The 17,332-nt window shown below is 36.7% G+C and overlaps 1 protein-coding gene across 6 annotated transcripts in view; it reads right to left on the reverse strand.

Moving 5' to 3' along the window:
- The window catches only part of TRPS1 (transcriptional repressor GATA binding 1), a 254,207-nt gene that overhangs the window by 166,006 nt on the left and 70,869 nt on the right, over nucleotides 1-17,332 (reverse strand). For all 6 annotated transcript variants that reach the window (XM_033842967.2, XM_019932107.3, XM_019932104.3 and 3 more), the window contains one exon: nucleotides 8,916-9,519. In XM_033842967.2, coding sequence (XP_033698858.1) covers nucleotides 8,916-9,519 — 604 coding nt within the window. The remainder of the gene's footprint in view (nucleotides 1-8,915; nucleotides 9,520-17,332) is intronic.

A 17,332-nucleotide genomic window follows, 5' to 3' on the forward strand; every position in this document is an offset into this window, starting at 1 on the left:
TTCGCTTGGCCCCAGAGTTTGCAATTTTAAAGAGATCTGAGCAATTGTATGCTTCTATCTCTATAATTTTCCAAAGAAGGAAACAGGACATAAGGACTGAGTGACTCATCCAGGGTGGTCACACGGCCAGTTAGTCACAAAGTGAGTCGAGAACACAAAGCCTTTTCCTCCAATCCAGTACTCTTTCCACTACATCACAAGGGAAGAGTAAAAAGAAAACTTAAAATATAATTTTACTGGAAAATACAATCCTGTCAAGCCTGAATCACAACCAGAGACACTCCATTAAAGGTGGAACACACCCACCTCTAAACCCAGCTGTAACCTCAAAGGGCTGGGCACACTACTAAAGAATAATTCAGATATATTTTGGAGTCTTGAAAAATATTTAAATCATATGTGAATTTGAGGTAAGCTATAAATTTTGATTTGATTTTTTAAAAAATCCTACGTGAGATACATTATCATAGCATAAAGTTTTGAGAGGCATATTAAGTGGATAGTTCATTTGTAGACCATAGACTGCCCATCGCGACAGTCTACATTTTAAAAACCTCCAAATTTCTTTGAATCAGTTATATGATTCAGGCGAAGTGATGGATTTTCCTGAATTATCAAGAAAAGTTTAGGTTGAAAATTCCTGAGATTAAGAAGAATTAGATTAGCCAAACGTGTATCTTCTAAAATATGACCAACACTGCTTCAACTGTAGCATGCTTTGCAAGACAGATAAGCTTCTAAAAAGTTATAAGTAAATAAAAACATTTTCATTTTTCAAAGTATCAGGGAAGAAATTTTAAAAGTCCCATGCTGAGGTTCTGGGGTTTTTTTTTTAAAGCAAATGATTATTTTTAAGTAAAGCAAATAGCTCTCTCAAATGTAATATTTGTAAATGTTTAGATTCCCATATATAAATCTGACCTAACTTGTCCATATAAATGACATCAGGGCATGTTTTCATAAGTGTCATTAACGGGGTAAGAATGGCCTGAGAGGGCTTCCCTGGTGGCACAGTGGTTAAGAATCCGCCTGCCAATGCAGGGGACACGGTTTCAAGCCCTAGCCCGGGAAGATCCCACATGTCACGGTGCAAATAAGCCCGTGCACCACAAGTACTGAGCTTGCACTCTAGAGCCCGCGTGCCACAACTACTGAAGCCGTGCACCTAGAGCCCATGCTCCGCAACAGAAGAAGCCACCGCAATGAGAAGCCCGCGCACCGCAACAAAGAGTAGCCCCCGCTCGCTGCAACTAGAGAAAACCTATGCGCAGCAACGGAGACCCAACACAGCCAAAAATAAATAAATAAATGAAAATAATGGCTTGAGAGTCTGTATTTTTAGCCTATAGCAATCACAAACTCAATGTTAATTGAGAAAGTATTCTTTCCCCTGTCTTTTTAACACGTTATTAAGAAATAATAAAGACTATTCTATCTGACATTCTGAAAATCCTATGAAAGAAAAATACTTTCTAATGGAATCAATGTAAATATTTCAGCGACAATTAAAACTAAAGATCATTAAATTCCATATTTTAAAGAGAAAAATCAAGTTCTCTCTTATATTCCCTCAAAGCCCACACTATTACCCCACCACATCCAACACACATCCAATGAAGGCAAAAACTGGGTTGAGAAATTGTGAAGGGTAGTAAAAACATCATCCATGAAGGCAAAAGGAAAACAAGGAAAGAGAGTTCTCCCCTAAAAAAGGTAAGCCTGTCTGAGTTGACTGCTTTCCCTTAAGAAACATGACTCAACTCTGCATAAGAACATAGGTTGTACTTGGAAATAAATTCCTCTAGAAAACAAACTGTGCTGCACACATAGTATAAGGGAAGCATATCACACCATTATCTGGGTATTGGATATCTGTCATATTTCATATACATAAGAAATAGCTCTTAAAGATTATCATTTGCTTTTTCCTTGATTATCTGCATTCATCATTAAATAAGTCAATTTAGTTTAACAGCTCTCCTTAATTACGTATTTCTAGGATATTATTCTCTAAGCATTATTTATGAGTGAATTTATTTTGTATCTTAAAAATGACCCACTTCGATGACAGTGACTTGGACATGGGACACCATTTATTATCAGTCGGATTTTCTCATTTAAATATTATAGTGTATTCTGCCTTTTAGAAATATCTCTGTATATCCTTAGTTTTTTCTGATTAATCATGATGTTACAGATAGGTAAATTTCCAGGGCATGAAATGGTTCATCGCTTTCATAATTAATATGCCCAAATTAAATCTTAGAAATTGAGAAACTCTTTTTAAAAAGGCAAGTTAACATGTAAAATTATGTGCGAGAGCTATTTGATCATCCTAACATGAGAGATGATACCACTCAATCGATCACATCACAAATGTCCTGTACTTACAAAAACAAAACGAAAGTAAGATTCCTTTGCCTTACCCCTAATCACTGATAACAACATAAAAAATATGCCGTAAGATAAAGTATCGTGGTTTTTTTCCAAAATGACGTCATAACCCCGATTCTGTTTTACTTGTAAATTATAGTTAATTATAAACATCTATAAATGAGAATGTTACTTCGCCAAAATGAAGGAAATAGGGTTCTTGGAGCCTCACTGAAACTATCTGCATCTCCTTGAACTAGTAGCACAACCGCACGCGGCAGTATCCTACTTGCCAAGCGTCCTTGAGTTTATTGGTAGACCATCTTAGTAATCAATGTCCTTGTCTATAAACACTTAATGAAAGTTCACTGACAGAGTCAAAGGGAAGGGAGAGTAAAAGAATATGACAATGGAAACAATATTCACTTTTTTGGTGGGAGCAAATACCAAACACAGAAATCCAAGGTAAAAATTTTTCCTGGATTTTAGGTAATGAACACTTCTGTTAAATCCACCCATCAGACTGGACTTGGCCAGAAAAATACTAGATTCACATCGAGGCTGCGCGGCTCATGGCTGACACACTTTGGAATCATTCTGCATCTGTGCTCCTGAAACTTGGGCCACCTTCTGTATACTCTTCACTTCCAACATCTAAGAACACTCAACAATAGGGTCCTTCTTGGGCCCTGTTATCTTCTGACTCATGCCGTCCGTGAAAAAAAGGAAGCCAAGCAAAAGATAGTTATACAGGAAATAATTAACAGATACCGTGCTGAAGGATACCATTTCACAGGGACTACAAACTTACAGCCCAATTCACTAAAAGATACATCTGCTTCCCCTGCCTTAGAAACCTGGGCCAGCAGAACTATGCCAGACTTCACAAAAAGCCTAGGTTACAAAAAAAAAAAACAAATGTGCTTTTAAAAAATACTTTAGCCAGGGGAGTTGACTTAAAAGAAAGAAATGAGAATAACAGAAAATCCCATTAGTCAAACATATATGTATCAAATTGATTTTACTAGTGATCTATTGTCAGATATGGTATGCCAATATAAAAGATGAATAACCAATAAAGGAAAAAAAAAGCTACTTAGATTTTATTTAATAAAAATTAAAATGGTCATGTTCACTATTAAACATAACTAAGAGGATGAATAATTGTTATTTTTAAAATAAATTTATTATATATTTGAATTTAAACCATACCCTTTTCTAATAGGTGACAACAGAAATGCATCTATCTAGGGCAGAAGCACAGAGATATACAAGGATTGTTAATCTCTGGATACAGTAAATGGTTTTTAACATTTTATTCTTAGGCAAAATAAATAGCAGCGGCTACCTAAAGAGAAATTTTACAAACAAGGCCTAAAAACTATTTCATAGCTAATGATTAGGGAGGTGTATGCTTCCTATTTTTCCTGGTATAGACTTTTCTCTTTGGTATTCAATATATGCAAATATAAAAAAATTCAAATGGGGTCAGGAAAATGGTTATGTATGTAAACACTATGTTTAGACAACAGTACCTAGATGATAGCTGCTTTTATTTTCATTAAACATGAAGCAAAACAATAAATATCAGACTTTTCACCTGAGATCATCTTTAGTTAAAAAAAAGTTCCTGCGGTCTTCTGTCAATGGTTGTAAAAGCATTCAACACTGTCGCTTGTTTAAACGTCTCTTTGACTGCCAGTGGACTGTCCCCAAAAGAACATTTTTGCATCTCAATAGACTGTCCGGTATCAACAATCTTTAAACTATAAATTTAACGCCGCTGAAGAAAGGGGGAAATAACATCTGCTTTGTACTGTCTTGGTATCACATTTACAAAACGAACAAATAATCATACTACTTTGCCCTTATCTAGAACCCTGCATCTGACGATCTCAAATGGCCCGACAAACATTAATTAACTAAGCTGCGCAGCACTCCTGGGAGGATGGCTGGCATCATGATCCCCTCTAGCAGACAAATGAACGGGATCCTGGGAGGCCCTTTCTCTGAGCCAATGGCTCAACTTGGATCTCAACTCCAAGAACCTGAAACTCAACTCCACAGCCCATGGCCAGACATCTCTGCCAAAACCAAGCAGTGCAAAAAGTACATGTTAAACGGGACAAATCCGCAAATAAATTTACACTGAAATCAATCACAAAGAGATTTATTTTTCCCCTAGGTGCATGTGGAAAGTGGACTGATAACTAGGGCATCTGAACTGGTGGAAGAATTAGAGCCTACGAGTTATCTGACTGTGACGTTCTGTCCTGACATGACATGCAGAAGTTTATTACATAAGTATAGATTTGCCAACTAAACAATTATACTTCTGAGTTTCACTGAAAAACGAAAAAAATGCATGTGATATTGGCAAAATCTTTGTGAAATTTAATAACAGGTGTTTGCTTCCTTTTAATATGGTTATCAGTTAAAAGACATCGCTTTCTGTGTTATAAAATCCAATCTAAAACGTTAATTACAAGAATGAAACCTAGAATTCCTCAACAGGAAATAATAAAACGAACACAGTTACATCTGCATAAGAAGCTACCAAATAATTAAAAAAATAAATACCTTTGTTAAAATAAAAATTATACAAGAAGCTGATCAGAAAAGAGCACCCGACTACACTGAGTTCTGACTATACTACACTGTTTAGTTTAAAATGAGAAAGGAACATCTATTTGAATATAAAAAACCAATTAACTTTTACTTTTAGCAAGACAGTATTAAAGACATTAACCTCTTCCTGGAGCCAAATTTAAATGCTGCATTTTCAAAACATTTTCAGGAGCTTATTCATGTTTTATAAGATCTATTCTAGAAGTTTTAAAAGAGGAATAATTAAACTTTACATATAAACTTGGACTATTTCTAGCAAAGCATCTAAAGGGGCTAATATTTCTTTCTACTCATAAAAAGAAAAAACATGATTTTATAGAAATACTGTTAGTGCACACAAAACACTGATTTTCATAAAGCAATTTACAAGATGAAGCTTATGTTAATGTGCTCCCTGCCATACTCAAAGCACAATGATCAACACAGGTCACATACAAGATTTAGAATTTTTTATAACAAGATCAATTCCATACTAGTAACAAGGGAAGTCTAAAGGTATTCACCAAATGAAAATACACATAAATGAGCTGCCACTGAATATAAAACTAAAAGCCAAACACTGACCTAAGGGAAAAAAAAAGAAAAGAAAAGAAAGAAGTGAAGAAAACTAATGAATATTTTGAAACTTGAGCTCTTCTCTGTGATTCTTATATTTCCTTCCTCACTTTGAGTGCAGCAGAATTTCATAACTACAACCAGTTAGAAACATGTAAAAGAAAGACTAATATGCTGAAAGTGATATTTTAATGATGTGCTTTGTGACATGACCCTAACTCCATTCAGCATACTCTTTAAAATGTTTCCATTATTTAGCAACATAGTGTTAAACTATTTTAAATTAACATTTTCTGTTGGACACATTTTCCACACCTAATTCTTGAATATCACTCTGCCCAGTAGTCAAAGATGATAGTCAAGTTTTTACTTTTAGTATTAGAAACTACATGTATAAATATATTTACATTTGTCCTATTAATGCTTTATTGGATGCTCTAATTAAAAAATCGCTTTTAAAACCTATTTTCCATTTCTTAAATTGCTTACTATTTCAAAACAAACATACCAAACAGCAAGTTAATTTCAAGTTCCATTCTACTATTTAAACTCAAACATGGATATTACATTCTGTAGATATATACTTACACAGACCCCTGTTTTTTCATTTAAAACATGGAAATTGTATGTGCATATTTCACTTGTGTACTTATAAATTTTTACAGGACACCTTTGTTACTAACTAGACCTCTAAAATTACAAAATTAAAGTACTTTGGTTTTGCCTTAGTAAATATGATGGCAATATTCTTTTGGGTTTCCCCTGACTGATGGCAGAGGAAGGAATGAGAAGTATATGTTTGCCATGATAACTCAGCAATACCAATTTCTACCACCAAAGTAGATTTCTTGTCAAATTCACAATCAGGATTCACCAAAACAGAATTCTTGTCAAATTCACAATCAGAATGGGCTCTTAATTCTCTGAAGTATCTTAAAAAGCTGATCAGCAAGACATGTGTAAATTAAAACTTTTAAATTCAGTTAATATACTAAATATTGGGTCGGCCAAAAAGTTCATTAGATTTTAAGTAAAAATAAAAGCCACATTTTTTCATTTCATCTAGAACTTTACTGAACAGCATATTCACTAACCAAATGAACATTTTGGCCGACCCAGTATTTCACAATAAATCAAATCAGCTACACCTCCTTATTGCAAATGTCCAATAAAATGGGTGACTTCCAAAAGCACTATTCAAATGCAATGAAAATATAAATTTTAAAGATCAAATTTTACTAAAATCACAGAAGAAAGACCCAGGCCACTTTAAAATACGTCATTTATATATATATATATATATATATATATATGTGTGTGTGTGTGTGTGTGTGTGTGTATATATATATATATATATATACACACACACATATAGAGAGAGAGACTTTTTTGTCAGCTCTCAAACTTTAGTAGATGATGGTCTTTAAGTATCACAAATCCTACAGTTAGGAATCTGATATTCACTGTAGAACACAGTTAAGTAGCCTCTTGCTGAAGATTTCCTACTTCAGCAACTGATGTGGAGGAACTGAAAAGACAGTTGAAATGATGCAACAGAAAGTTGAAGTCAGGGAATTAAGGAAGCGGAGGAATTGAGAAAAACAATTTTTTTAGAAAAGAATTATCATCCTCAGGCTGCTTAAAGAATAGAACTATCCTGCTCAGGTTTTAAATTGCACTGCTTCATAAATTACTGCTCGTTCCAAATGCTTAGTGTTTACAAACGGTGGCAGAAAAGGTAACATTCCAGAAACAGTCTAAAAGAGTCACACAACTTGGTATCAGATGAAGATGTCATGGATGAAAACAGTTTTAAATGGAAAAAAAAAAAAAAAGAGTGGGGAGTTCTAGTGATACAGATGTAAGGAAATCAATTCCACCACGCTCTCAAGATGCAACATGAAATTTAAAAATCCTAGGACACGTCATTCCTGCCTTATAACCAGAAACCATAAGAGCCACTTGAGACCAGAAGAGTCCTCATATGCTAAGAAAATGATGAGCATTTACAATGATAAAAATGCATAATATATGAAAGAAGCTCCCTAAATTGAACACTCACTTGAAAAGCACAGGAACTATTTCTCTTCTTTCCAAAGTTATTTATGATAAACTTGCTCCTTCCGGGCAGGAAGGATTCTTTGTTTCTCAGTGTACAAGGAGGCATCTCCTCTTCTGCATTCAAGCCCTTCTCTTAGCTCCAGGGCATGACTGCGGATGGGAAAGGTAACAACTTTTATAATTAACTGTGCTCCTCCAAGGGGCATTTCTCAACTCCACTAGAGAAAGCCAGAGAAGCACAGATAAGCCTCAGAGAATCTACATGAAATGAGAGCGGAGTAGCCAAGCCGACATTGGCAAGAGTAATTTTTCTCCCCAGAATACATCCAGAGAGAACTCGGTGGTCTCTAACCTCCAGGTCAAAGCACTGGGCTGGCTGAACTGTATTTCCTAACCAGCTCTTTTGTAAAGGTTAGCTGGATTCTGATCCTACCTTCCATGAAGGAACAAAGCTTTGAAATCAACCGGAAAGCTCAAAACTTCTCAAAGTCAAGGTGAGATGTTGAAGTGGTAGTGCCTTAGGCAAAAAGCAAGCATCACTCAACTGAATTTTCAAAACCTAAAATATTTCTTAACAATTCACAGTCTACACAGCATGAAGAGAGTGAGCAAGGATCTTATCTTACAGAGCTTTTGTTTAGTTTCTTTTTCACGCAGGACTGTGTCTTTCTCCCTACAGGAGCCCGATAATGTAAAATTCATGGTTCTCTTCTTCGGATGCTCTTCACACCATTCACACTTAAGTCTATCTCATTTTTCCCCTCCTCTTGGCAACAAAACAACAAGCATTGTCATTTGTACATAATTACGCTGTGAGTTTTAAAAACACTACATTTCCGTATTAACGTCTCACTGAGGGCTTTGCATTCTTAGCGATTTAAATCTCTGCTCATTTCCTTATTAACCATAGACTGTGTCACACCATCTTAAAATTTAAAAGTCATTTCATCATTTTAATGTAACAAATGTGCATCCTTCTGGGATTCCGAGCCTCCCTTCTCCAAAAGCGGCCTCATGGTTTTGCATAATCACCAGGAATGATTAACAAACATTCAATCGGAGCTGAGAGTGGTGACAAACAAGTGACTTCCACCCACTCGATCAAGTGTATGTAGAGTCCACACAAACACACGTGAGCTGCTTTCTACCACTTTGGCCTTATTAAGTATACATCCCCAGACAGATACACATCATTTAGTTACACTTGGTAAGTCATGATACTAACTCTAGAGAATGTACGTTCTCCCCATTTTCCCTTCAAGATATAGGAATTATTTAAAAAAATTAAACCTTCCTACCCGTAACAGGGACTGGGATTCATCCTTGGACTTGTTTTCTCCGGATGCAGGATACTGCTGGGTGAGGGCGCCAGCCTTCTCTCCGCCTGCAGGCACCCCCTGCAGGAAGCCCTTGGTCTCCACAGCCAAGCCATAAATAGGGCGCGCCAGGTGGGCAGCCTCTACGTTGGGGCTATCCCTTAAAGTCTTTGTCTGCTCTTGGGGGCCGGACACAGGGGTCAGAAGCCCCAGGCTTGCTTGGGTATAGGATGGACTGCCCCGTAGGATGTCCGCCCCTCTCCAAGTCACACTGCGAAGGTCATCACTTGAACTCTCAGCCCAAGCTTTTTCTTTCAGCCCGTCCTTCTCTTCTAGCTTCTCCCTCTTCACCACACTCTCAGCAACCGGCTCTCCCATTTTAGAGTCTGGATTGAGCAGACTGTAGACCTTGAGGTCAATCTTGGGCTCCTCCTTGATGGTGGATACGGCATGCCCGTCCTCTTCGCCGTTGGCTGTAGTGCTGTCCTGTTCCTGGCAGTGAACAGTGTTGAAGTGCTCCAGTAGTGACTGAGTCTCGGCAGCTGTAAAACTGCATTGACGGCATTTGTAGCAGCTGTGTGCTCTCCTGCAGAAGAAGAAAACCATTACTCGAAATCTAGCATTCAGAAGGGCTTTAAAAAAACACTCTTCAAGCACCTGAATTTTATCTCCTGTAATGTAACAGGTAGAATGCAATACAATATTCTCAATACCCAGAAACTGGCATCTTCCGTTCTAGGTAAGGAATGCAATATTCCCGTTTGTATATTAGCAATAACGTATCTGCACACACAGACACACTTATGCACACACACTCCAGACAAGTCACATTTAAAACTGGTTGATTTGCTTTATTATTGAAGGACCTGCTCTGTTCATTTTACTGGGACCGGATAATCATCAATTCTATATTATTTAATAGATATTCATAAGTTTTTACACCTGATTTCATCAGTGGACTTTTCTCTTTCCACTTATTTAAACTAAACTGGGATATTTTTCACTATAAATATATATACATTGCTAGTGCTCTATACAGCTTTTACATATATTAAAATAAATTCTACCAAACTGATTACAATGTTCTTTTCTATCATAAAATTTAAATCCATTTAATCAATGAAATGTGGTTGACTGAGCTACATAATCTAGTAAATAAAATATACCAGAAGCTCAAGTTTTTTAAGACAAATTTTTTCTATCTGTAAGGACTTATGAACATTCAACAAGTTGACTGTCTGTTGGGTACCAAGCAGCATGATAGGTGCTGTACAGATGTAGTCATTAAAAGAGTGTGTGTGAATGTATGTTTATGTGTGTGTTTTCTTTTTATAAGGCATAAAACAAGGAGACCTTATTGTTGGATTTCATAGCATCTCCTGCTGTTAAAGACAGAACGGTAACTGTTAAATTAAGAAAAATGTTTGATTAACAAAGAAGAACAGAGGCACTGTATCCTAAAAGGCATACTGGAAAGGTACACAAATAACTGGGAATAAGGCATACATTCTTTAACTGTAAAAACCTTGTATGGCTTTCTAATTAAATAACCATGTGAAACACTTGCTACTCCACGATATAATGTGTTAGGAGTTACAACTTAAAATAACAAAATAAGTTTTGAGAGCTGTTACTTAAATCTACTGCAGGGGCTTCCCTGGTGGCGCAGTGGTTGCGAGTCCGCCTGCCGATGCAGGGGACACGGGTTCGTGCCCCGGTCCGGGAAGATCCCACATGCCGCGGAGCGGCTGGGCCCGTGAGCCATGGCCGCTGAGCCTGCGCGTCCGGAGCCTGTGCTCCACAACAGGAGAGGCCACAACGGTGAGAGGCCCGTGTACCGCAAAAAAAAAAAAAAAAAAGCTACTGCAAAGTAGGTACCCCTATATGTAATCTGTAGATAATCATCACAATATTACTTTGCCAGGCACTGGGTACACATTGTTGAATACAAGGCACATAGTCCTTGTTCACCTGGTGTTTAGAGTCTAGTCAGGAATGACAAGCTTCACATTAGTCTCTAAATAAACATGTAAGGACAAAGAGTAATATGTGCTAAGAATGGAATGGATGGGATGGTAAGGGGGTGGAAGGGCTGCTTAAGGTCCTCAGGAAGGCCTTTCTGAGGGCGATTTATCAAAGCAAAGGATGGAAAGGAGCTATCCTTGTTGGAGGAGGAGGGAGGGGAAAGGGCAGTACATTCTAGCAAGCCTGAGATACTGAAAGAGGCCACTGATGCTTGAGAGGAATAAATAAGAGGAAGCATAATAATCAACAAGCCGGAGGGTCACCTAGAGCTTTGTGGACCACGGCAAGGAGGTAGGTATCTTCAAAGGGAAAGGGAAGCAACTGCAAGGTTATAGGCAGAGGAGTAGCATAGTTAAATGTGTGCTTTAATCACTTTGGGAGTGTAAGGGTTTCTCTACTGGAGGACTTCATTCCGAGACCTGATGGCTGAAAATCCAAAAGAACGTTCTTATTTTATGGAAGCAAAATTCAAAGGTATTAAGACATGTAACAAAATCTCAGCCAATATTTGTTGAGAGTACTTAATTTGGTACATGATTATCTTCTTGTGATTAACAGCTTACATTTGGTTGAACAAATATGGATATTTAACTTCTACTTTTTACAGGAGGTTGTTTTCAATCTTTTGTCCTATTTTTCTTCACGAAGTAGGAAAGATAAAAGGAAATACAATAAATGAAAAATAATTTGATGATGAATTGACCATAAAAATATTAAAATGGGGCTTCCCTGGTGGCGCAGTGGTTGAGAATCCGCCTGCCAATGCAGGGGACATGGGTTCGTGCCCCGGTCCGGGAAGATCCCACATGCCGTGGAGCGGCTGGGCCCGTGAGCCACGGCCACTGAGCCTGCGTGTCCGGAGCCTGTGCTCCGCGACGGGAGAGGCCACAGCAGTGGGAGGCCCGCGTACCGTAAAAAAAAAAAAGAGAAGAAGTGCAAGACTCTAGAGTACCACATGACAAAATTCTTTGAAAACAGAAGACTCACAGTTTTATTGGAGAAGCAATTTAGTTCACTTAAAAGTAAGACTCTAGAACCAGAATGCCTAAGTTTCAAGCTTGGCTCTGTATTTTACTATATATGTGACTTTGGATAATCTACTGAACCTGCCTCAATTTCCTCACCTGCAAAATAAAAACAATAGTGCATCTAGTATGAGTTAACCAATATAAATCCTAAAATTAAATAAAGCCCCCCTTCTGTGTGAATCTGCCTTCTGCACTCTATTCAAAGGAGCTAAAACTTACCACCTGGCATTTTGGTATCATTCTTTTCCACTCCCCCAGGTACCTTAACCATGACAGACATCTTTCTTAAAACCATGTTTATTTCCTAGCAGATCCTTTGTTTTAAGACATTACCAGGTAGAATATATTTTTTGCCTTTTCTGCTTCACCTAGTGGTGTTCAATGGCCTGAAAGATGGAGCAGTTTAGCAGTTAATTGTCAAGCCTTACTCTTTTTTCAATAATAGTAGTCAGAGCCATAATCTTAAAATTCTGAATAACAAAGACAGAAAGGGCATTACCTGTGTTTTCCTGAAGTCTTCAGAGGTAGCGATGCTTTGTAAGTGTATTCAGGAGGGTGGTTTAGAACCATAATATATCTAGTAATATATCTCAGTAATTAAGATTATGTGCCTTCAGTATCTACTTACTCTGCAATCTAGAAATGTCCTTGAGCCAACCTATTCCTTCACCATAAAAAGACGAATACCTCCAACCTTTAACTGGTATGTGACTGACATGTCCTCCTAAATATACAAGGGGTTCTGGGTGTGTCCTGTCTAGGCAATGAATTCATCACAACGTATCACTTTTGACACAAGGTGTCTGGGGGCTTCTAGGTTTTCTAGTTTCAAGTTCCTGTCCCAACGGACAACTCTCTGACTCCTTACAGGTCTCGGCAAGAGCTGTTCAGATCTGCCCACAAAGGAGCTCTTATTCTGACTGATCAAGGCAAAACCTTCCGTGATACAGGTGCTGGAGGACTGTCCAAATGCAGAGGACGGTGAGGCTGGGTGTAAAGCAGAAAGGAGACAGAAACTGCAGAGGTAAGTTTTCAGTGAGAACCGGGTTTTACATTGAAAAGAAAAACACATACTAACAGGAAGGATATTAAAACGAGCTGGCAATAACAAGCTCAACGCACACACGTTTTCTTTTGAAGACTTCAAAGCACTCACACGTATGTGATCTCACATTCCACTGAGGTATAAAGCCCATTTTATAGATAAGTAAAATGAAGAAAGTGCCTTGTCCATTTAGTCTACATCAAGTCAAGAATACAGGGCTTCTACCTTCCAGACTGATGTTCTATTTTTCTATCCTCGGTTGCCTGAATTTTTAACTTTATACAAAAATAAATAAAATTACTGACAATACTGACAATGAAAAATGAGGGCTAAAAATTGAAAAATGAGGGGAAGGGAAAGGTCTTCTAACTGACAGAAGTGAGACTGACTACAGCAACGGTTTGCAAAACGGGCTGCAAGCAGTGCTGCAACTGAAGGAGTTTCTTAGCAATACAGATTCCAGGGCCTCTCAGCTGCCCTACTGAAGATCTGAATCTCCTGGACATAACTTGAGAATCTGAATTTTTAGTAAGGTCTTCAGGGGACACCCATGCAGGGACCAGTCACAAACTACATTAGTAGATATATCCTGGTTCAAAACAACTGAATGAACACACTCAAGACATCCTCTACCACCTGTGGCTCTAATAAAACACAGGTAATGCCCTTACTATCTTTGTTATTCAGAATCATAAGATTCTGAGGGTGACTCCTATTCATGAAAAGAGAGTAAAGCTTGACAATTAAGCAGTAAACTGCTAAACTGCTCCATCTTTCAGGCCACTGAACGCCCTGAGGTGAAGCAGAAAAGGCAATTTGCTGCATAATACTCTGGAGAACTGAAGGACTTCTTTCTCCATATAATAGTCATCAAATAAATGATAGGAAATATATGAAAAAGACAACATCACTGTACTTTCAAAAGCTGGGAGCAACATGAACTTTTCAGTCACCTATGCTAACATCTAGAGCGGTGCTTCTTAAACCCTAACATGCAGAAGAATCATCTGGGAATCTTGTTAAAACTCAGATTCTGATTCTGGAAATCTGGGGTGGTACCCAATAGTCTCTATTTCTTACAAAATCCCAGATGATGCTGATGCTGTTGGTTCCCAGACCACACCTTAAATAGCAAAAGGCACGAAGCCATGGTCAGAAATACGTCGATGAGTGTTAGATTGGAATGAACTCTCAGTATATATACTCAGTACTTGACAGAACATTCCCAAATGAATTCTTTATGATGAGCAACATCATCTTCCCTCTTAAGGCACATACTCCCACCTCTGAAAGTCAACCCTAACAGCTTCATAAGCTAAAACTATAAACATGACATTGTCAAGCATAATCCGCAAATAGTCATTCATCTTCTTTATTTCACTGTTTGGGGATCATCTTTCAGTATTCTTTAGTTCTAGGCCATTTATATATATTATTCTACAACAATCACACATAGTACCTATTTCCATCCCTACTTCATACAATAAGAACATGAAGCACAGACAAGTCAATTCATAAAATAATACGGAGTGCATGATGCAGTATTCTAGCTCGTGTCCATAGCTATTCTTGCATGTATGCTGTTTGGTAGTTGATGCAATACTACTAGCTTGTTCAGGAATTAGTTCCTGAAAGATTTGGGTATATTTCTGACTGTGTCACTCTCAACAATAACTGAAAAGCCCTTCAACTTAATGCCATGTCCCCCCAAAATAAAAAGATTATTTTAATGCCTAGTATAAGAAACATTACTGAAGAATAAAAGTTTAGTCATTGAGAAACTACGTTAGTTTGGACTCTGCTCTAACCTACTGAATACATTTCATTTTATCAACATTAATATGAAAACCTCAAAAGGTTCAGGGAGTTTTCTCTTCATTTTTCAAGACCCACCTTAACTACCTTTTCATCCATAAAGACTTCCCAAATGACTCAAACCCAAGAGTAAACCTACCATCCTCTGAGCTACTCTGAAACTCTGTCATCCAGAGGATTTTTTTCACATTGCATTTTATTAAAATGAATGGCCTTTGATTTAACTGATGGCATAAAAAGATTTATTTCATCATTTAAAAAGCTCTCATTCACCAAATAATCATGTATGTCTTACTTTACAGTTATATTGTAATTGCCTTAAAATCAAGATCAAAGCCCACACATCTCTATATATCCCTTCCAGCTCCACCCAGAACATCCAGATAGTCAGTAAATATCCACTTAATAACCAAAGGAATGAACCACCACAGCTCTGGTAATGCTAGACTTAATATGTAAAGTCATAAAGCAGCAGAGAAATATTAAGAAGTACATAGATATTTTGCAGATGGTATATTTTGAATGGTTCTCTGAATAAACTCTTCATTATTTAAAAACTCCTAGAACTTCTAGCTACATGAAGCTCAACTAATTTAAAAGACACTGCAAATATATTTGCATTAATTTAAATTCTATACTCTGCTGCCAACTGGATAGCAAACATCCTCTTCATGCTACCTGAGGAAAAAAGATGTCAGTCTGTAGATCTCCCTACCATTATCAGTGCCAGATAAAATACAGGATGCCCAGTTAAATGTGAATTTCAGATAATAAACAAATAATATTTTAGTGTAAGTATGTCCCATACAATGTTTGGGACATACTTACATAAAATCTCAATTTTTCCAGTGCAAAACTTTAGACAATGAACACAATCAACTTTGATAAAACAGATAATCATCTTTTGCCTCCAGAAAAAACTACATCAAGCTGCATAAAAAAACCAACTTGTACTTAATTCAAGTGACTTAAAATTTCTTTGAGAAAAGATGTTTTATTCCTTATTCTACTTGACAGAAATTTCATGTGCTATAAAAAAGCATTTATTTCAGATCCATTCATATTTCAACCTTTTATCCTAGCAGTATCATTTTATTCATTAGTAGAGATTAAAAATTATTTTCATAATTCATAAAGAACTGAGGTTTTCTAGATTCTAGAAAAAAAATCAGCTAAAAGGTGCTAGTCGTTTGCTCTACTCTGATAATATTTCTGTATTTTGATTTTCATAACAAACAGCTCACGATATTTGTGGAGTCCGCTCTAAACAATGCTTTGTTTTTTTCCTTTTAATGTCAACTTCCAGAGATTTATGCCATAACTTAAAAAGCTCTCCTTCCCCGAATAACTGTATTTCACTTTCAATAGTTTTAACCATAGTTTTTCTTCTTCAATGACTAAATGGACATCAAAGTAAATGAATAAATTATAAATACTAATCAATTAAGACTGCAAAGGTATTTTTTGGTAATTATGGAAACAAATACCTACAGATAAATTGTCACAAAGGAAGAGTAAATGAAGTGATTTAATTTAAATATAGTTCAGTATATGTGACAACTAATTAGTCATTTTTTGTGTCATAAGAGTCTACAGGTGTGGCACTTGAGGTCACTGCCACTGTTGAATGTTGGAATGAAAAGCATCTGAAGAGAGTATTTGAGGGACAAAAACAGAAAAGGAATTACAGATGTATAGGTGGGTAACCTATAATCAACTTTTAAAAGCTGAAAATTTAATATTCAGCCTTAGTCAACTGCAAAGGAGTAGTCTACAAAATATAATCTAAGGAAAACTGAAATTCTGAATGAATAAGATTCCATTCAATCCACTCATCTTGTATTTTTATACTGAAATAATCTGATGAGTATTTACTTATTTGGAATAACTGGGTTCTTTTAGAAGGGCATGGGGTGATTTCACCTTCACGTGGTAGAAGAAAACACAACTAATGTCATAGCTGAAAAATCTCAATTTATGATTCACTTTCAAAAAGAAGATATCCCTACCAAACATTCAAAACAGAAAAATAAATCTTCCCATGAAATAGAAAGTAAACAAGAAAAGAGAAATAAATTATATAATATGAAATGTAAATCATGGCTAAAATTTATCTTATTCCATGACTCGATAACTGTCCTATACAAAGTCTTCAGGACCATTAAATCTGAAATTTCTAATAAATAATGTATCCAAATGAAGGTAGTGCAATTGTGGGTTATTTTCTTGATGGACTATAACACCTTGGGTAACTTTCTGTCTCACAATGGGAATTTTCAACTTGAACCATGATGTCCATTTCAAGGTTTTACAGGCAACTGATTTATTAGGTATTGTTTAAAAGAACATGACACATAAAATACACAAATCTAGATGTAACCATCTTGGTACTCACCCTTTTAGAAACTCTGTACTAATGCACTGTGTACTTAGCTTTTTCAGATGTGCTGATAATTAAGTGCTTATCATAAAATCTATTCTTCAGA

This window comes from Tursiops truncatus, chromosome 17 (genome assembly GCF_011762595.2).
Source record: "Tursiops truncatus isolate mTurTru1 chromosome 17, mTurTru1.mat.Y, whole genome shotgun sequence".
Taxonomy (NCBI): Eukaryota; Metazoa; Chordata; class Mammalia; order Artiodactyla; family Delphinidae; genus Tursiops; species Tursiops truncatus.